Source organism: Hippopotamus amphibius, chromosome 3 (assembly GCF_030028045.1).
Source record: "Hippopotamus amphibius kiboko isolate mHipAmp2 chromosome 3, mHipAmp2.hap2, whole genome shotgun sequence".
Taxonomy (NCBI): Eukaryota; Metazoa; Chordata; class Mammalia; order Artiodactyla; family Hippopotamidae; genus Hippopotamus; species Hippopotamus amphibius.
In genome coordinates, this window is record NC_080188.1 from 171716819 (window position 1) to 171738447 (window position 21629).

Sequence of the window (21629 nt, forward strand, 5' to 3'; positions counted from 1 at the left end):
GGGGATTCTCCAGGTCAAGCGGGCGGGAAGGTTTCTCGGAGGAAGGGAGATTTGGGCCGAGCCTAAGGGCCAAACGAAGGAACCTCAAGGAATAAAGGCAGAGGAAGGTCCCGAGGTGCAGGGTGGATCCTGGTGAATGAGCTGGGTGTGTGGGAGAAAACTCGGGAGCCTGAGGAGGCTTCCTCTGAGGGCAGGCCCAGGACGCACGGGGCTGGGGCTACCGGGACGAGCCGGCCCTGCGGCCCATCTCAGAAAGGTCCGTCTGCCTGCAGTGTGGGGAGCACGCTGTGCTGGCTGAGCACGGACGCAGAGGGAAACCTCGGGGCTGGTGCCAGTCCCAGGGAGGGGATGGTCGCTTGGGCCAGGGTGGCAGTGGGCACGGAAAGAAGTGGAAAGTTCAAGAAGGTCCAAGATACACCCCGGCCGTAGAACTGATAGGATTTGCCAAGACAGCGACAGAGAGGCACCAGTAGTGACTCCTGGGTGGGGCTTGAGATGCTGGGGTGAGGGGTGCCGTGTGATGAGCTGGGGAGACTAGGACAGGCCGGATTGGCGGGATGAACCCTTGCGCGTGTGAGGAAATGGACAGTCGGACACGCACATCAAGCTCAGGGGTGGGGTGAGATCTGGGCGTTGTCACCTCACGGTGTTTAAAGCAGGGTATCAGCTGAGTCAACAGGGTTTTTCAAACTGTGCGTTGGGACCTATTATATCCTAAAGTCAACTTAATGGGCCACAGCCAGTGATTTTTTAAAAATAAACAGGATAGGATTAAAAAAATCAAAGTGAATCATAAGAAAGAGTAATTTCTTTCTATTCCTTTTCTCCTGCCCAGGGATCCTCCAGCTTCTCTCAGCGACAGGCAGCATCTTCCTGGCCTCTGGTGGGTGTGAGAAGCGTCATTCTTTTTGGCACGTGCTTGGTCAGGCCTTGCCCGTGTCCTCCCCCATCGTGCACATCCGTGCCCTTCTGTATGCCCAGTTCTCCAGTTTTAGGTTCTTCTCCTAGGGCTCTGGCTCGAGGCTGGTTCTTTAAGGACTAGGACACCCCCTCTCCTGCCCCAAGGCCCTGGGCAGAGCAGAGCAGTCCTTCCTTACCCAGCCCTCATTTGCTGGCACCTCCACAAGGGGACGGAGTCAGGAAGGAAGGAAGTGAACATTGAGTTCTTGGGGTTTGGGTTGGTTCCTGGGAGAAGTCTGATGTGCGTATTCGTTTGTTCCCTCATTCTTTCATTTTCAATACATCCAGCCCCTCTGATGTACTGGGCACTGGGAATATAATGATGAACAAAGCTGGTTCTTTGCTCCCGAGTTGCCTGAACCTGGTGGTGGAGACAAACAAGCCAAAAGGTCCTTTTCCCCAGGGCCTTTCAGTTCTGATGCTGGTCCCAGCAAGAGATTCAGATCCTTGCTGTTGGGTGGCCTGGGCATCGGTGTATGTGAAAAGTGCCCCGGCTGATTCTGACGTGCAGCCCCAGTTATGAGCCTGTGACACCTACCTCAGGGCAAAACCACGCTCTGACTAACGGCCTTGCCCTGGGAGCCCCACCCACAGTCCTTGGGCCCTGGCTTTACCCCTACCCACTGGGTAGCCTTGGCTAAGTCACTTAACTCTCAGTGACTTGATTATTTTAACTGGTAAAACAGTCCTAGTGATGTTTATCCTAGGGAGTTGTTGGAAAGGATGCAGTGAGCTAACGGCACACGGTGAGCGCTCAGGAAACAGCCTCTGCTGTTACCAAGCGCTAACAAAGGTGCCTTGCTGCTTATAGGAGAGGAGCCTCCCCAGGATGGGGCAGAGGGAAGGGGGAATGAGAAATGGGAAAATGGGGGATTGATGGAGCGGGTGGGGATGGCCCAGTCTTTCAGGCCAAGAGAGCAGCTTGTGTAGAGACCCAGAGGCAGAGCTGTGTGCAAGTGGAGGGCAGGAGATGCGGGGTGGAGTGGGAGAGGAGAGGCTGCGGAGGCTGCCTGTGATGTAGCTGAACGCCCGGGATGCGGGACTAGGGTGGGGGGGCCACGCGGTGACCGCCTCTCCCGCCCCAGCCCGGCAGCAGACCAGCGACAGCAAGACCTTCTGGAGGGCACGGGAGGAGCTGAGCTGGCCGGACGCCCTGCAGTCCTGCCGGCAGCACCACACAGACCTGGCCGACCTGCAGAGCATGAACGCCTGGAGCAGCATCCGGACGCTCTACGCCCTCACCAGCAGCACCGCGGCCTGGATCAGCCTTTTCTTCGACGTGCGCCTTGGTGGCCTGAGGTGGTCCAGCGGCTCCACCTTCAGCACGCCCGTGTGGAGCCCGCTGCCGTTCTTCGAGGAGGGCCTCTGCGCCACGCTGTACTCAATAACCGTGCTCCCCAGTCTAGGGGCCGCCTCGTGCATGGCTCAGAAGCCCTTCATCTGCTATGACGGTGTGTTCAGAGTCATATTCCAGGCCTGGTCTTCCTCCCAGGGTTGCTTCTCAACAGCAAATGAGAGAGAGCGCGAGAGAGCAAGGAGTGGGTTTGGCTCAAGTCTTTCAGACAGAAGATAAGGAACTGACAATTATCTTAACCCTTTTTTTTTGCTACATTCTTCTCTGCTGCCTTAGTTTCTATCTTTTCCATCCCTCATTCCAAAGACTCCATCAGAGAAACAGGTATAAATCAGGGTAGACAGAAAGTGACATCTGGAATGTTCCACGACGTCCCCTCCTTCTGCCAGTTACGGATCTGGGGAAAGAGGAAAAAGAAAGGGAGGGAAAAGGGAAGATCACGCTGGGGATCCTTTTGCATCTCTGCAGAAACCAGAGCAGAGTCCGAGGTCTCTCTGCTCATGAAAGCACAGTGTGGCCTTGTCTCACGGGGCTGGGGGAGTGTGGGACGGGCACGCTCGGGGAGAACCCCTGCTGTGGGGAGGCAGGTGGGTGCATCTGTGCAGAAAATGCGTGTACTCAGTGCACGCGGTGCTGGCTGTTGGGGAACAGCCCCCATCCTTGGCCCCGGCTGGTCCCGCTCTGCCCAGGCAGCCCGTGCCACTGACCCTGAGAGCACGCAGGCAAGGTTACAGACAGCACTTTCCTGATAAGTGCCAGTTTCTGCTTTTCTCTCCGTCAGGCCTGCCCCAAATCCTCAGATAGGGGTATGGAGGGCCAGCCTGATGTGTCCCCAGTTCTCTGCCACACCACGCCCGTCATGGGGCCTTGACATGTAGCCCAGGGTAGCCTAGGTTTAATCGTTCAATTCCCAAGCCAGGAGATAGATTTTTTCCAGGAGGGGTGAGCGTGCCGGGGTGGGGGTGGGAGTCCCCTTGAAGGAAGGGCTGTGTGTGCGGGGCTTTCCCTGCCTCCCCCTGGAGTCCTTGGACTCCACCCAGAAGTCCCACCTGCACCCACTTCTCTGCAGCTCTGCCGGTCCACACACCGGCACAGTTCTCCTTGGCGTCTGCCCGCCCCCCCTCCAGTCTGTTCTGTACAGAGTGAACTCTTAAACATGTAAATCAGACCAATTTGCTTAAACACGCTCAGTAGGTTCCCTCAGCACTTTGAATCACATCCTTTTTGTATCCAACCCGGCCCTGCTTGAGGCCGTTGGCCTCATCTCCCACGTCTCTCCCTGGCCAACCTGGCTGCTTTCCGCTCCTCAAACACACGTGGCCCCTTCCCACCTTCGCTCTGCCTGGGATATTCCTTCCTACCTCTCTGCAAGGCTGGCTTCTTCTCGTATTCTCTTCAAGAGCAAAGATCTTGCTGGTCTTACCCCTGCTATTTTTCCAGGGCCTACAATAGCATCTGTCACACAACAGGTGCTTAATATATACCTATGTATGGAATACACGTAGATAGGAACAAAGGAGCCTGTCTACCCTAGAGCTAGGTTTCTCCCGGCTTCAACTTGGTGGTTCCTGGTGCCCACAGAGGACCCTGGGCAGCCCCACTCCCGCCCCCATAACACGTGGCCTGTTTCACAGATCCTGCCGTGGGGCCCCATACCCTCCTGGAGCCGGCTGTCAGCTTGACCACCTTGCCAGGTACACACCCAGGGCTCCGCCCTTCCTTGCACTTGTCCACCTGGACCAGCCGGCTCCCCCCGCCCCCACCTGGCCCAGGGACCCCGTGGCTTTGGCTCTCCCAGGCTGACACCCAAGCAGAGGCTCAGTGCCTTTGTCATGCAGATGGCCCCAGGGGGCAGGTCCCCAGCCGGCTGGTGGCAGAGCCCAGGCTGCATCCCAGTCTTCTGATGCCCCCCCAGCTGCTCGGGGGTGGGGCTGGGGGCAGCGTCTCTCTACAGTTCGGGCCCATCCACCTGGTGAGGGGGATATTTACTGCCCTGGTATTTCACAAAGAGTTTCTTGGTGTCTGGCGTAGAGAAATTTCAAAGGAAACTCACTCCTCAACCTGCTTTGTAAAGTTGGTTTCCTGCATGTTGTGGAACACGCCCTGTGGCGTGCAGATACTGCAGGCTTCCAAGGCAGGCGGACCTGTGTTTGAACCTCATCTTGCCACTTAACAAGGCATCAGTTTGGGCAAGGCGTCACCCCCCCGAGTCTCCCTTTTCTCCTCTGTAGATGCGGTTAATAACATCTGCTTCTCAGGATCATAGTGAGGAGATTAAAAGATGACACGTGCTACAGGCCAAGCTCAGGGCTGGTGAGGACTAGGTGCTTAAAAAAGGGTGGCTTTAAAAGACCAGTTTAGATAGGGAAAATTAGGGGAATATCAGGCAAATCTTGACGGGGCTTAGGTGAGCAGGAACGTGTCAGACAGTGTGGGAGGCCCTATTTGAATCTGAGGATGTGATGCCCAGTTCTGCAAACAGAGTTGTTTCCTTGAACAGGTCTCTGGAATCGATCCCTCAGGTGGTGCCAAAGCACATCCTTCCCAAACTTTCCTTGTTTAGAATCACAGATGCTTGTGTGCTGCAGATGAGACAGGCCTGCAGGGGCAGGGCAGGCGGGGGCTGGAGGTAGAGGCTGAGTCTCAGTCTGTGTGAGCTCCACCGGAAGTCAGGGCCACTGACCATGGGCCTGGGTCTGCCTCCTGTCCAGCAGCTGTGCCCCTCGCCAGGCTCACCTCTTGTCCCTGGCTCTCCTGATGTTGTGAGCCCGGGCCTATCACACACTCCCTCTATTCTGCCTCTATGGAGCCTCCTGAGAGACAGTGGGGCAGGTACAGACCCTGAAACCACAAATGAGGCTGATCCCAAACCAGGATCTTCCTATCTATCTCCCTCATTGCCTCCCTGCAAAGTTTAACGCTATCATTTAATTGTGTTTACTATTTGCACGCACTGTGCTAAATCATTTATATACATGGTTTCATTTAATCCTTTAACTTAAATACATTTAGGTACTATTACTATCCCTGTTGTATAGATGGAGAAGTTGAGGCTTAGACTTGACTCATAAGACCATATAGCCAAGAGGAGAGTTCTTAACTCCTGCTTCTCCTGTGTGTTCTTTCCCCCAGCTGCTGCTATGCTAGCTCATTCATTCTCCCAATCTGGTATTTAGTCTGCCTGTAAACATGTGGGTTTGATCAAACCTAACACCTGAGGATGGGAAACAAGGGCAGGGGTCAAAGCAGGGCTCTGTCCTGGGGGCGATGAGAGCTGAGCAGGCAGAGATCTGGGACCTCAGGCCTGTGGTCTCTCTGTTCTTTGCCTGCAGCTGAGGTTCAGATCGGCAAACTGACCTTCAAGCGATTTGACCAAGAAAAGGAGTGGCTGGCAGCCGTGAGGTACTGTCGCAGACACCACACAGACCTGGCTGACCTGCAGACGGTGACTAAGGAGACAGACAAGGAGGCCTTGAAATCCATCACGAGCAACACTGAGGCCTGGATTGGCCTCTACTTCAGCGCGGCCTCTGGGTCTCTGAGATGGTCCAGCGATGTGGGTGTCAGCATCCCCAACTGGCTGCAGGTGCCTGAGCTCGGGGCAGGACTGTGTGCGGGTCTCCGCGGCTACTGGAGCTTCTCCCCCAGGATTTCTGCAGTGGCCTGCTCTTCCTCGAAACCCTTCATCTGCTTCCATGGTGCGTGACAGTCACCCCCGCTGGCCCTTGGCCCACCAAGGCTAGACGGGGATGGAAAGTGGGTTTTCTTGGCAGTCAGAGACAGTGAAGATAGACCTAAGGAAGCATTTCTAGATTCCGAGGGCAGCGGAGTTCTGGAGCAGGTTTTAGTTTAATTCTGGGGGATCTTTAAAGATCGGAACGGACCCCATCCAGCCTCAGGGCATTAGCAATTAGCAACAGCAATTACTTATTGGGCAATAACGAGGTTAAATGTGTGGGCTTTGGAATCAGACTTTATCACTTGCTAGAAATAAGGTGAGCGGCATCTCTGAGCCGCGTTTTCCTCACCTGGAAAAAATCAAAATGGTATTGATGACACACCTCGTAAGATGGCTTTGAAGAATGAATGAGAATAAAGGACCCAGCAGAGACCCTGGCACAGAGTAAGCACCCAAAAGATGTTAGCTTCTGTCAGTGTCGTCACCGCAAGCAACACGGGAACCAGAGGCCCACCTGGTTATTCTGGGTCTTGTGTGTGATACGCAGCAACAGGCTTCACCCTGCCTTGTCCTTTCCATCTCTCTTTTCTTCTCTTTCCTCCCTCCCTTCTTTCTTTCCTTCTTGTTTGTATCAGCTTTATTGAGATATAGTTCGCATACCTGAAAATGCACTCTTTTGAAATGGCCAGTGTAGTGAGATTTCGTACGGAAACCTAGGGGGTCTAGTCATCCTTACTAACTTTAGGACATTTGTATCACCCTCCGATGAGAAACTCCTTACCCTTCAGCAGTGACCCCCATTCTTCCCCACCCGCAGCCCTGGCAACCACTTATCTACTTTCTGTCTCTGTGGATTTGCCATTTTTGACTGTTTCTTTTTGTATTTTGGATTTGATGAGAACCGTGAACCTTATCTGTAAAACAGGAGCAGCTTGAAGAGCTGTGGTGAGGAACAAAGACTGTGAACGAACCTATCTTGTGACAGGCGCCCTCCCAAATTTGGCTCCTGAGATGGGAAGCTGGTCATCAGTGTCTGGTGGGACTTCTCACAGGCGTGTCCAGCGTGGCAGACCTGGGGGTGCTGTGTCCCCCCTCATCAGCCCTGCCCTCACACTCACCGTCGGTGTTTTCTTGCAGACCCCACCGTCGGACACCGGGAGTCAGCAGCCCTCCCCCGGCTCTCCTACACGCCCACCTCAGAAGTGACCATGGGGACAACACCCAGGCCAAGTACATGCCCCTGTTTTCTGCTCTGAATGGTTGCTTTAAGCCTGTTCTTGGCTGGATTCTGGGGTCTCCAGGGCCTAGGAAGTGGAGAGGGTGGCCTGCATGCAGCAGCACAGGGTGGGTCCAATGGGATCCTCCCAAAAGGGCCAGGAAGGGACCAGAAAAGAGGTGAGCCAACTGGGTGACAACCATGAGCCACTTATGGGAAGGGATCTCCCTCCCCGTGCGCCCCCGCCCCCCATGGGCCAGCTGGGGTTTGAAGGAGGAGGACTCAGTCACCATTGACCTCCCTCCATGAACTGGGCCACTGAACTTGCAGCTCCTGGGCCAGGGAACCCATGAGAGGCTGTGCAGTCAGGTGAGGTGATGAGGGCCTGGCCTGGGAGAGAGAGGGAAAACCCCCTCATTGCCTAGCTGAGCACCGCTCCCGAGGAAAAATCATGAGAGAGGCCTCCAAGGTCCGGCATCCGGAGAGGGAAGCGCAATAGAGGGGCCTGTCAAATTCCTTCCAATTTGGGGCTTTTCTGGGAGGAGAGAAGATGAGAGATGAGCTGTTGGGACTATGTGTGGGGACATGGCTGGGAATGACAGGGACAGTGTTCTTTTAGCATTTTTAAATTCCTGAAACATCTTCACAGCTATTACCTCATTTTGCTTCCCATGAGTTCTGAAGCAAAGTAGGATAATTGAGGGCAAAATCACAGTTCTCCTGGCGTCTTCACAGATTCCTACATCAGACAAAAGTATTATCGTCTTTTTTGAGGACACACAGAAGTTAGGGGACTTGTGCATAGTCGCACAGAGCTTTATTAATTCCAGGGACATGTGCAAAAGGCAGGGCCTGTTCTGAAGGAGCTGACAGCCAGCTGGGAAGAGGGCTCCTGACAGGCGGTGTTGCCTGTGTGGTCACAGGCACGGTGGGGACACAGAGAAGGGGATTGTCCCGGCTCCTGTAATTATCCGAGGATTTCCTGGAGGAGGTGATTTGCAAGTTACCTTGCAAAGGGAGTGGGAGGGGGTCGGGGGTGTGTAGGGCTGAGCGGGCAGACCCGGATTCTGCGGGTGTGGGGACCCTGTGAGCTGCTCAGGAACTCCGCCTTCCCCCTGGAGGCGACCGATTAGGTTGAGAGGCTGGGGAAGCGCCTGTCTTCTGCTTTCCCATCGGGGTCTCACCTGGCCCGCTGGTCACCCAGGCCGCACCTGGCGGGTTCAGGAGGCCCTCCCCGCTCAGCCCTGTCAGCGATGGGCGTGCAGGGCCAGGCGCGGAAGAACCGCCCGGCCGCTGCAGCGCCCTGGAGCCCGCCGTACTGCGGTCCCTCCCCGGCCGCTCGGCGCAGCCGGCCCCACGGAAGCCTTCTCTCTGCCGCAGGAACCAGCGCCGGCCGCGCGGGCGCCACGCAGGGTCAGGTCCTGGCGGCGCGGCTCCCGCAGCCCACCAGCCCGGAGCCCTCCAGCAGCCGCGCCTCCGCGGGCCCCACCGCGCTCCAGCCCGGAGGCACGGCAGCACCGAGCCCCCCGGCCCACCTCGAGACCCCCGGGCACGGCCGGCTCCGCGGCCGAGGGCCCTGGACCCCGCCGGTCACCGCCCAGGACACGTCCTTCGGCCCCGTGCCCCCGGCCTCCCCGCCGCCCCCCGCGCTCCCGGGGAGCCCCTCTGTCCCCCGGGAAGGGACCGAGACCCCTCTGCCCTCCGCCTCGAGCCCCGCTCCAGACCCCGCGTCCCCGGAGGACCCCCTGACCCAGGGCGGGCCCCGCACGCCGCGGGAGGACGCGGCGGGCCCCTCGCTCGGCTCCCCCCGCGGGGTCTCGGCTCCCCCGGGGGTGGGGGCGTCCCCGGGGTTGGCCACGTCTAGCAGGTCGCGCGGCACGGAGCCTCCGGGGGGGGGACCGAAGAAAGCACCTCGGAGCCTTCGGGCTCAGGCAGCTCGGCTGGGCCCGAGAGCACAACCCCGCGCCGGGAGTGGGCAGCCCCGAGCCAGGCCGCACGCCCGGAGACCGCTGGCAGCCCGCCAGGGCCTGAGACAGGTGCCCGCCCGCCCGCGACGCTGGGGGTTGGGGACACCGCCCTGACGCCCGGCTCCTCCCTTGGGGAGACCAAGCCCTAGCTTCCATGCCCGCCACAAGTCAGGGAGATTGAGTGGGGGCGGGGTGGTGGGTCACGTTTCCCGTCCCTGGCTGCATTCCAGATCACTCCATGGGGGATCCTGCCTGGCCGGAGCCAGTTGAGCCTCTCATCTTCCCGCTAGATAATAATTTAGGGTGGGGCGATTTAAGGGAGAAAAATCTATTTTGGCTAGAGGAGTCTTGACACTCAAGGGTTGGAATGTTGGGTCTTCTTACTGTGTGGTCTTAGGCAAATTTCCTAACCTCTCGGAACTTCATTTTTCTCATCTTTAAAGTGAAGAAAAATACCAGACGTCGAGAGGTATCTTTCAGTGCCTGGCACCAATGAATGGTAGTTATTACTATTCTAATCTCAATTCAGTAGTGAAATGTTTAGTGATTCATTCAGTCTCCCATCTCTGTCCTTATCTTATTGAATAGGCAGGGCTGGCCTCATTCTTATTTTATTAATTATAAATGATTATGCATGCTCACAATTATACATTATTAAGATTGTGCAATCTCACAGGGCAGGGGCTGTTTTATGTTCTATGCCACTTTGTATCTCTCCCAGGCCTAGAACAGTGTTTTGCACACTGGTAGATGATTTAATTCAACAATCATTTCCTGAGGACCTGTTTTGAACAAGGCAGTGGATACCAAGATGAGCAGGACCTGTTTCCTGTTTTTAAAAGAGCTTAGTCTAATAGGGGCTAATAGAGACAACCAGGACAGTTTGACAAGTGCTGCCCCAGAAGGGTGAACCAAGAGCCTTGGCAGGAAAATGACTCATCTATTCTGCCTGGAAAGGTGGTGGTAATTCGACAAAAGGTAATGGAGGATTTCATCAGGCAGCAAAGGCTAGAAGGTTCTTCCTGGCAGAGGGAACGGCATGGGCAAAGATAGGTAGATGTGAAAAGTGTGGTTTGGGAAAGACAAGCAGTCTGATGTGACTGGAGTGTTGGGTCACATATTTGGGAAGGAAGCAGCAAGTGATGAGGGGAAAGAGGTGGACTGAGGCCAAATTCTGAAGGACTGGATCCTGCAGTCAGTGTAGCCATCAGAGGTTTTTAGCAAGTGAGCAAAATGCTCAGCTCTGTAGGCAATAGAAGCAAGGTGGTTATAATGACATGCAGCAGTGCCTGTATCAGGATGCTAAAGGGAAACAGATGATTCAACATTATACATGTAACACAGTCACAGCAATGTTGAAAGGAAACATCAACCTATACTTAGAAAAAAGATTAGAAGGAAGTGTGTGAAAATGTTAACAATGGTTATTATATTCAGGCAACAAGAATATGAGTGTTCCCCACCCCCCTTCTGTGCTTCTGGACTTTACAAACATTCATTTCACTAAAGAAATGTACAACACTCTGGGTGGGGAAAGAGGGCATTTGGAGAGTAGACACAGGAAGTGTAGGTGTGGGGAAAGACTTGTTGCGTGGTCTGGGAGAGTGGAACTGAGGCCAGACCTGGAGCAGTGGAGTGAGGAGGGACTTGAGGGAACTGCTTTTGCATCGTTTGCAAGTGACATTAATTGAAGAAATATAAATACAAACATATTTTGAAATGCTCAGCTTTGTTCACTGAATCTTAGCAATGCAAATTAAAAGCAAGGTGCATTAAAAAATTTTTTCTTACTTACCAGTTTGGCAAAGATTTGGGGTGATAAAGCTGAGAAGAAAGTGAGGAGATCAGTGCTCTCAGACACTGGGTAGCACTGTGCACTGGTGCTCCCAATCTTGTAGTGCATATCCGTCCTGAAGTGTGCATACTCTTTCATACAGAAGTTCTACCCTTGGGAGTTTATTAAAGAAATAATAGTACAAGGTGCACACACACATATATACGTATCCTCCACACACAGGTTGTTTGTTGCAGCATTGTTTATTACAGTGAAAAACTGGGGGCAATCTAATGTCCATTGAAAGCAGATTGATTAAATAAGTTATGGTACATTCAATGAAATACTATGCAGCCTTTAAAGAGAATAAGGTAGATCTTTACACACTCAAATTAAAAAATTCAAGTGTGTGAAGGATATTCTACAGCAAACTGTTAATAGTGGTTGTCCCTGGATCAGGGGAGAGGATACTTTTGCTTAAATATTTTACAGTAATATACCACTAAAACAATATGGTTCAAATATTCCATATTCGAAAAGAAAAAAAAAAAAAAGACATATGCAAGGCACTGGCAGGACTTTGGTGACTGAACATGAGAGCAAGTGAGAGGGAGTAAGGGAGCAGCTGGGGCTCTGTGGGGTCCCTGGCTGGAGAGCCTCAGTAGATGGGCAACCCTAAAGGGGGTTGCTGGGGAGGCTGAGCTTGGTTTTGGATTATGTACTTTGAGTCTGAGGTGCTGCTCCTTGATGGGGATGTTGGGGGGGGGGGTCCCTGGGTGTCATGGTGGGGGCTCCGTGTAGCTGGTGGACCACAAAAGGGCACTGGGCCTCTTGGGGTAGGAGGTACTGAAAATAAACATTCGATCCCGAGAAGCTATCTTATAATACTGCCCAAGCCCCACAAATCCTGATGTCAGAGACACTTTATGAGAGATGATGTAGCTACTGGGTACATGAGCCTGTGGGGTAAGTGAAGGATTGGGAGGGACTGAGCTTCCCACCCCGGATGGTTTCTGCAGGATGGTGGCTGCCTATGCCTGTCTTCTAGTTCAGGGCAGTCAACAATCTCAGACCACCTTGCTTCTGGCTGTATTTTCAGTAACTCTTTTATTTTTCCTTTCTGTAGCTGTGACCAGTGAAAGGAGTGGCACCAATATAAGAGATACAGCTACTGCCACTCAGGCCCAACATATGAGCTCATCTAATCACCCAGATTCCAAAGAAAAAACTCCAGCACCAAAACCAGGTAACTGCTTCTGGTTATCAAGTTCCCACTCTTAACAACCAAGCAATTGAATCTGGACGGCCACTCCTCAGCACAGGGCACTCAAGACCTTTTCATGAAAGACAGCATGAAATGTTGGGAAGGGAGCAAGGATGAGAATCCTGGAGTTAGCTCCCTGACTACTGTGAAAGCTCCGGGGGCAAATCTCCTCACTTTGGAATCTCCTCTTTCTCATCTGCAAAAGGGACAAAAGTAAAAACGACCCAGGGTTGTTTCAAGTACCCAATGCAATAATTATGCAAAGGTACTTTATAAAGTATAAAATGCTATACAAATATAAAGTAATCCTATTATGAGGCTGTAGTTCCTGTGATTATAGCGCTCATGGCTGAAGGTTGAGCTTGTTTATAGGCTCAGAGAACTTAAGCGTTTTCAGGGGTAGATCTGGCCTTTACAAATGTGGGTGCAGGGAGAGGTGAGTATTTCCAGCATGGTGTGGAACATCTACCCAATAGATTTCTTAAAAGCAAGATGGAAAATGCAGAGGGGACAGAAAAGAAAATAATATCCTGAGGATGGCCAGGATGTGGGAGGAGAGCAGCGGTTACTCCACTCAAGAGATTCTTTCCTTTCAGCCGCTAGCTGGTTGTGGTTGAGCATTTTTCTGTCCAGCAGCTTCTTCTTTCTTTTTGAAACCCTGGATCACCATGTAGCATTCATGGTGTCCAGTGGGCACTCCTGACTGCTAAGAACTTGAAGTTTTCAAATGACAATGGGATAATTTCCCCTGAGCCAGGTAGCACTTCATTTTTCAGGGCAACTCTTTGGAATCCTGAAAGCAGATTTTCTTATCCCAGTTCTGATGGACCCAGAAGACATGAAAGACCAATTTTTGAGTGAGGTGAGACTTCTGCCCTCTAATTTTGATCAGTCAGATGACAATGCAAAGCAATGCTGTCAAAGCCCATACATGAAGAGAAAAAGCTTTGGAGGATTAGCACATCTGTTCCCACTGCTATCATTCTGGCGCATGGTGATAGGTTGGTTCATGTGCTCAGATCTTTTCTTACTTTCTCCAACATTTTTCCTGAACTCTTAAAAAAAAAAAATCAATACAGCATAGTCAGAAGGACCTAAGTCTGGGTCTTGGCTTTGCACTTATTAGTTGTGTGACGTTGAGCAACTAACAATCTTTCTGAGCCTCAGTTTCCTCATGAATTAGGAACAATAGTACCTAACTCACATGGTTGGTGTTATGATTAAATGAAATACACCATGAAAAAGTGCTTAGCAAGTTGTCTGGCACATAGTAACTGCTCAATAAACATCAGCTATTATTATTATCAAATTATTGTTCTGAATATACATTTGTTCTAGGCTTCCCCCCCACCCCTTCTGTTTTTTTAAAGTATTGTGAGATGGGAGATTGTGAAAAGGAAGAATTATTCCTAAATATTGTAACAAAAGTCTCAAGCTGATTTTCGAATATGACCTAAAGGCACATTTTTCAGTGATAATATTAAGATGTCATAAGATGTCAGAGCTAGAGTGTTCCTCATAGGCCAACTAGCCAATATCATAATTTTACAGACAAGGAAACGGATTGGCATTAATCTGGAGCTTACTGCAATTTACTCATAAGCCAAAGAAATAACACCCAGGCAATTCATTCTAAAACCTCACAAACTGAAGTTTCTAGGAAGAACGGTACTGTGTGTGTGTGTGTGTGTGTGTGTGTGTGTGTGTGCGCGCGCGCGTGTGCGTGCCAGATAGCAAGGAGGGAACTGGAGAGCTTTCGGTGCATTTTGCTATTGAAGGAAGAATAGGTGCAAATGATGCGATTTGGCGTCTGAAAAATTTTTAGTAAAAGTTCAAGTAATAAGACTGCAGTGCTGAGTAGTAAGTCTACAAAACTCAAGAACCCTTTTTTTTTTTTTTTTTTTTTGGCAGGTATGGGGTACCAAACCAGAAGCCAGCTACCTTTTATTTTAAATTAAAACCAATAATGGGAAAATTGGGGTCAAGGCGGGGAATTCCAGCTCTGGTCACTTTTGTTGGAATATATTTACCCCATATTAATGGAGAGAATTTCTACCTCACACATTTAAAGGATGGAATTGGTGAGGGCAAAGCAGAGTATATGTTATCAATTTTAGCAGCATTTAAAAATCCAAATAGGAGGCAAAAACAAAACAAAACAAACACCTACAGCCAACTTATCCCCATTCCATGGATGGGGACAGAGAAAACATTATAACAGACACACATACAGTGCTCAGAGCAAGAGGTGGACTAATGGTTGTTAACCCTGGATGAACTTAGAATCCTCTGGGGAAGTTTAAAAAAAAGCCTGGCCCAATCCTTAGAAAGATTCTATGTATTCAATGGTGAGTCTACAGGGGCATCTCTACTTTTATTTTTTTCAAGATCACGAGTGATTCTGATGAACAGTCAAGATTGAGAATCCCTGTTAAGTCACTTGTTTTAGTCTCCTTTGTCATCAAACTGTTTTGTGTGTGGGCTGGGACTGGTGGTGGTGGCCTAACAAACTTGATTTATGTACTTTCCTACTGGTGAAGGTGCTAACGGCAAAAGGCAGGTAGCTGGAGGGAGGCTAAGAAAAATAAAGGGTATGGCTGGACGTAAACGGTTCACAGGTGCACAGTTAAGGTCTAAGATGACTAGGAGGTCACAAGATAGCATCAACAATAGTTTCTCTCTTTTTGATATTTCAGATTCAAGAAGTCTTAAAGCTTACATTAGGTCACAAGCAAGTCAGATTGAAATGGGTCAACTTTGAAGTAAACAAGAAATAGCACATGTCTACTGTGACCTGGAGTCTCCTCACACAATTTTCTCTGGATTTTGAGTGAATTTTAGTTTCTTAATTCATAGTAAAACAGAAGTAAAAGTAACTAGATATATGAAGAGGCTAACTGTTGGAATTTCAGACCTATACTTAGCATGTAAGAAAACTACTTATGGGACCTGCATCCCAGGGTTTTAAAGAGTGAAATAGGTCAGCAGAAGATGGGAGTATTTGGAAATAATAACCCTGAGAATTATAAGCAAACAAGAACAAAAAATCCCAACTAAACAACAAAAATCCTGAAACAAACCCCATTAATCTCTTAGGGAATTAAGAGAGGGTAGTACTAGTCTGGAAAGCTAAGTGGGGCCATAATTTCAAATAAAGTGGAGGGCAATTTTTTTTTTTTTACCAGTCACAAGCTGGTAAAGAGACTTCAGATTCTCCAGAATGAGGAGCTCTCTAATGGTGTTATTACAATATATGTTAATGCCAGCTCTTTTCCTTCAGCTAAATATTCTTTACCTGTAAATTGGGAAATTCTAAGACACATTGTTCTTAATATTAACATATACCTTCAGAATAATGTTCCTGCATACATTTTGTTTCTGGTTTTCCTCCAAGTGTCCTAATCACCCAGTTAACATGCTAGAAGTCAGACAGTAATATGTCAAATACAGTAGCAACTTTAGTCTGAAATGTTTAAAGTTAAAGTTTATTTGTATTCTTTGTAGGAATATCAATAAAAGACCTCAAACGTATCTATATCTGTACATGTACAAGAACCGTCAAAAATTATTCACAGAACAAAAATAAATCTTCTTTTAGAACAAACCCAGGTAATGAAATGCAGATATGGGTCTCACATATGGAACAATCTAAGTGCTACCAGCACAAAAATATGGCTTTAAAAATAAAATAAAATCTTGGGTTTTGTTTTTCTAACATGTATTTCTCTTTCTTGAAATAAAAAATAAATTATTTAGAGCTATCATTGTAAAATAGTCATGTGTATTAACACACTCTTATTAAGGCCCTGGAGATGAAAAACAAAATCAAATTTAGGTTAAGTTCCTCACAGGTGTGATTCAGGTTAATGGGCTGCTTGCTGTCTGCTTTAAGTTAATTTTAATGTAACTAGGAAATGTTTAAGCACCAGTCAAAATTTAACCTTTACTGTTTATTTCAAATTTTCTGCAGGTCATTGCGTCAATTAGTATTTAACCTTTTGATGAACTGGCAACTGAAATTTTTCCCTTGCGAGTTTAGAAATGACATAAATAGGATATTTATTCTTAAATATTTGTAGCCCCACACAGATGACTGAGGCCCCTAAAACACAGCTTCTGTGGAAATCTTTCTACAACAGATACATCTGGTTTTAGGTCCCAAACTAAAACATTTCCTAGGGAAAAGCAAGGGCACTGAAAACTAAGAACTGAGTAGGAAATGAAAATGCATGCTGAACGGGGGCAAGAACGGCCACTTGGCTTTCCTTGGGTGGCTCATCGCCAAGCCTTGCTGGGTTGGTCACTCAAACACCTGAGGATTAACTGACCAGGAACCAAAGCTACTTTTTTCTGGATCCTACTCTCACATCAGTGATACTCAACTTTCTATGACTCCCTAAGGTATCAATAATGATATCTAGGGTTCTTGAGACAATGTCAAACCAAATCAATTTCAAGTCACTTTAACTTATATATACATATAACACATATGGTACATTTTAGAGAGGAAAGAACCACTGTCATAAAATCTAACAAAGGACAGCAAAAAACCTAGAAATCTTAAGGAAGTTTGGGAATCACTGCTCTATAAAATGGATTAACATTCAGAAAAAAGAAGCCCTAGGAAGCGTGTGTTTTGTGTGGGAGCTCACATGTTGTCTACAGAAACTGCCCTTCTATGTGTCTATGTGTTTTGAGATTGGGCAAAGGATATTAATCCTCCTGTTACCTTGAACCGTTGGGCTACGACGGCTGCTGTGCGTTAGTCCCCTTTTGGATCATGTATCTTCCTCAGGTTCTTTCACTCCTCATAAGATATTTATTCTGTCTCATGTAAATTTCATCACTTTTGTCCTTCCTAAACTCAAGAGCATTCATAACTGGGTCATGACAAGAGAATGCTTCTAGAACTAATAACCATCACTCAAACACAAAAAGAGATTCTATTTAAAAATTCAACACCCTGGCATACCTTGCTTTTAAAAAACTAGCAAAATAGGTCCTTTCAATCGACATATTGATAAAAACAAAGTATCCCAAATTCTTGGCCCTCAGGTAGGGGGGTGGGAAGGCAACTATTTACTGTTGAAGCAAGCAAGAGATTTCACTATCAGGCCTGAAAAAGAGGAGGGGAATGAAGAAGAAAGCCCTTTTGGTTTTCCATAATCTGGAAAGTGGCCCCTTTCCCTGTAGCTGAAAACACAGGGAAGGCATGGTGTGGGCTCTGGTGCTGCTAAGTCAGGCCCAGTTTCAAGTCTAGTCTGGTGTCAACCCTAGTCAGGGTCACGTGGGCCTTCGGTAATCCCAAGGAGGGTTCCTTCCCCAACTTCCGTCCCACAGCCAGCCTTCTCAGGAACTCCAAACTGGAGATGACTAGAACTAAGCCTAGATGGAAGACAGAACAAACTGTCATCACTCACTTGACGGCAGTCATCCTGCTCTGGGGCTTCCAAACGAGCTGCTCTCAGCCCAGTGCACCTCTGAGGACAGAGTGAGAACTGAGGGTCGGCAGAGTGGCACAGCCATAAATAGGCTAAGATCTAAAAAGCTCTACATTTAAAGTCAAGTTAATTCTCAAGGGCATACAGCAGCTGTTGATGGGAAATCCTACTTTTCCTTTCACGGTCCAACACCGTCACAGGGAAAGACAGAAGCAGGCCAGAGAAAGCTAATTCTGACCAACTCAATGCCACGTGAAAAACGCAAAGTTACAGCCGCATGATTACCTCACTGCCCTGACAACAGGCTGCCCTGGAGCTCAGCAGAACCCTGGTGACGGTGCCTGGAACAAAGTAAGTGCTCAAGTGTTCGCCATGGTTATCTAGTTATAATCTCCCCTCCGTCATGGCTTGTATTGCAGAGACTCAAGGACTATGATGGCTTGAAGGAAATGTTGCTCCTTTTTGCTGCTTTGGCTCAGAAAGCTTATTGCTCCAGTGAAAATAAAAAGGAAATATCAAGTTCTTTCCCTAAATCCTAACAACAGTGACCTTGTTAATGGCCAAGTCTGGTTGTCAGCTAGACAAGCATTTTGCAAGCACTTCACCTGAATTCCAAATTCCATTCAGCCTTGGTCTATGCTGCACCCCACCATGTGGTGATGTGTTAGGTATTAGAAGGAGTGCAAGACGTGCTATCTTAATCCACCTGCTTCTCTTCAATCATGCACCTCCTCCCAGCAAAACAGAGGTATGTACTTATTTGGGCTGAAGAAAAGCTGATTAACCAATACCTCCATAAAAATCATCAGCTGTTGCTGACTTTTTCCATATTAAAAAAAAAATCTTTCAGAATAAGTTCTATAGACTACAGCATTCTCTAAAGAAAAAAATCAGAAAAATATTTGGACAGGAATAGCCTCAAATGATAATCTAAAATTTGACATCTGGCAACTACACTGAACTTCTAGCTTACCTCTAGTTGTATTATTTGTTTACTCTTTTCTCTTCATTCAAGATAACCTGATAATGGAGGGCTGCATAATTTATGCAAACATTTTGGGCATCTAATCTTCCAAAGCAGGAAGCCCTCTAAGAAGCTCCAATAATGCTGACAAGATGTACTGTATCCCTCAAAAACATATTTGATTTTTTGTGTCTCTTTCAACCCCTCAATATGGTTTATCAATCCTCTGTCATCCACAACCACCACCTGAGAGCCTGCAAACCTCCGTGTAAGACATCACCTACGTTACATACTTAAGGCCGCTGAAACTGACCATTCTTTTACCAGGTTTTCTGAAGACTTTTATAAAGAATGGCTAGAGCTGAAAATAGCCGCAAACAAGAACAGACCTATGTTTACGCACCCTCTCCTCAAATACGGAGCACTACTTCGGAATTGATAGTATTTTTTTCCTATTAAAATAAGCGATTTTGGCCACAGTGTGCCCTCAGCTTGGAGGGAAGAGATAAGAATTTGTGAAATCATAATCAAGAGTCAAGAAAATAGACAAGTGCCAAAACATGTGGGCATGAAGCCTGCTGATCAGATAAGCACACCAGGTAGCTCCTGTTTTAGATCTTTGACTGGCAGAAATGGGAGTGTTAGAAAGGGGAAATGTTTTAAAAGGTTGTGGGTTGGGGGCCATGGTGAGGCTCCTGAGATGGAAGGCCCAACACAAAGATCCACCTGAGGGCCATGCTTCAGAGGTCAGAATGCAAGCCTGGGGTGCGGCAGAAAGGGAGGCTTGGTGTCTCTGTGGGGGCTTCACTCAAAAGGTGACATGATACATGTTCTCTTGTCCCCTTATAGGTATTCTGTTACGTGGAAACACTCACTCCAGGTATTATATGGCTTCCTCAGGTATTTTTTTCCCCCTCCTTTCTCCTTTTCTTAAAAAAAAATTCCTTAAAGTTTATAATTTAAAATAAACATCAACTTACTTGAGAAATGTTGTTGCTTTCTCAATATAAACAATTGCTTACCTGGTGTACCCCCCAAAAAAATAAAATAAAATAATAATAATAAAAAAAAAAAAAAAAAAGAAATATATTAACCAATGAAAAAAAAAAAAAAAAAAAAACAATTGCTTAGATCTTGCTTAAAGAGATTCTAACCCCTTTTAACGTTATATCGGACAGCACAGAAGGTAGGAACGTTTCCTATTTGTGCAGTTATACGTACATATGTGTGAATATATGTGTAAGTATACTTGTATATATAATGTCTAACTTGTAACATTCCATACTTCTGATAATCAAGGTTGCATTCAAGATGACATTTCACACCTCCAGAAAAAAGGAAGTAAATTAGCTTCCATGACTTTCTGTCCTACAATAAAGCCAACGATGACAACTAGTGAACCTTGGTTATTATTGCCAAATCTACAAAGAGCATGGGAATAACAGCTGGAACGTGCTGTCCTCCCACTTTCAGTACTTTATTTTTCATTAAGAGTAATCACGACTTTAAAGGGAGCAATGCTTCAGATCTGGATTGCTTTTCCAAATTTTACTGAGGGGATTAGAGAGACAGGAAGAAGCAATTTAAAAGTTAAATGCTGAGATAAAATTACCCTGCCCAGAGATCTGCTAGTACACTGGATAAAATCTTTATCCCAAACCAAAATTACAACTTACAAATAGAAAAAAAATTTAATAGGAAATATTCAGAGTTTCCTGCTATGGTATGGTATGATTAGCCCTTTTCTGTACGGAAGAAAGGGAGTGTATTTCAGATGGCTTACAGATAGCGTATCTGAATAATCTCTCCAGGGGAGAGTAAACCCTGTTGGTGATGACTGCTCCCACTATGAGGGAGCAAAGGGCAAGTGGGTGTGTGAAGATGAAGATGGTTTATAGAGACACAAATATTTATAGTTTTGTAAACTCTTAAGAGGAAAAAGAACACCCTTTATTACAACTGGGGTTAAAAAAAAAAAAGCCCCCTATCTAAAATGGAAAATTCCCACCTGCTACAGACAGAAGGAAATAAACAGCAACAGGAGTTCAATAGAAATCACTCCTAAAGTCCAGTTTTGATACAACAGCTCTTATCTGTGTCCTCTGGAACAGTGTCTCCCCAAATCAGATTAGCAGTCCGTCCAGAACCAGTCTTGGTTGATCAATGGGATAAACTGTTTTGTTTGCATGTTGGTATTTGCATGTTTTCCTAAAGGACAAGGGAACCAGAGTGGGGTTTTTAAACTAGCAGATGAATCCCTGAAAAATTCATTCTGATAATGTCCTATAGCGGTCCGATAATGTCCTATAGCAGTCCGTGTGCTCTATCAGACAGAGACGTGGTCTCTACCTACTGAGTTGCCGGGCTTATCTCTCATTCACATGTAGTTCCTACTTTGCCTCCTCTAACTGCAGTGCTTTCAACAAGAGGACAACAATAATAAAAATAGCAATAATTAAAAAGGTAACCTACATTATTAACTTCCTTTGGGTATATTACAGTGGTATTTTCTGTACATGGCCCAGAACTAAGTTCCCTATGTACACAGAGACAGGGGAGAAAGCGTTGACCTTGGAAGTCTTAGCCTTATGCCCTGAAAGACAAGGTTCCTTTCTTCATTGGAGAGTTTCTCGCCACCCTGCTGTTCTGAAGTAGCAACATTCTGTAAACCTGGTGGGGCTGGGGAGAGGGCTGGGGATAGGAGAGCCGGACATTTCCTTCTGTCTCCTCCCACAGTCTGTCTATTCACAAAGCCCCGTCAGCAGCTGCTGTTTTTGAATTCACCATTCTCCGTGATGGAAAGCTTGGTGGGGTTGGTGGGGGAGATGCCATTGCGGACCTGCATGCTGTACCGCTCCTTCACTTGGGTCAGTGCGCTCATCAGTCTGGTGTTGGCGGAATCCAGCGACACGATCCGTTTTTCCTACAACACACCAATCATGGCTTTATTCTGTCTCCATGCAGGCAACTACACTGTATTCTACCGAATGACTGTTCTAATGCTTTCTAT

General features: G+C 47.9%; 2 protein-coding genes across 11 annotated transcripts in view; one reads left to right on the forward strand and one right to left on the reverse strand.

Moving 5' to 3' along the window:
• The first annotated feature begins 7513 nt into the window (after positions 1-7513).
• LOC130850189 (proline-rich protein 2-like) lies at positions 7514-12197 on the forward strand. 3 transcript variants are annotated; one of them, XM_057729593.1, is made up of 4 exons: positions 7514-7578; positions 8590-8683; positions 8733-9245; positions 12077-12196. In XM_057729593.1, exons 1-4 carry the CDS (start codon positions 7559-7561, stop codon positions 12080-12082), a joined length of 633 nt encoding a protein of 210 aa, XP_057585576.1. In that variant the 5' UTR covers positions 7514-7558; the 3' UTR covers positions 12083-12196. The 3 variants fall into 3 exon arrangements, 2 of the variants coding, with proteins under 2 accessions (XP_057585576.1, XP_057585575.1); XR_009052850.1 differs by lacking the exon at positions 7514-7578 and adding an exon at positions 9620-9675 and having other exon boundaries at positions 8417-9245; positions 12077-12197; XM_057729592.1 differs by lacking the exon at positions 7514-7578 and having other exon boundaries at positions 8417-9245.
• A 935-nt stretch (positions 12198-13132) lies between these two features.
• RASAL2 (RAS protein activator like 2) overlaps positions 13133-21629 on the reverse strand; it is a 367842-nt gene continuing 359345 nt past the window's right edge. For 3 of the 8 annotated variants that reach the window (XM_057729589.1, XM_057729588.1, XM_057729585.1), the window contains exon 18: positions 19738-21542. In XM_057729589.1, the coding sequence (XP_057585572.1) occupies positions 21378-21542 (165 nt within the window). In that variant the 3' untranslated portion in view covers positions 19738-21377. Of the gene's footprint in view, positions 13270-19737; positions 21543-21629 lie in introns of those variants that run through there. The other 5 variants (XM_057729587.1, XM_057729590.1, XM_057729586.1 and 2 more) reach the window with 3 other exon arrangements.

Coding starts and splice junctions, on each gene's coding strand:
- LOC130850189 (XM_057729592.1), top strand. CDS start 8,463: ATGGGCGTGCAGGGCCAGGCGCGGAAGAACCGCCCGGCCGCTGCAGCG.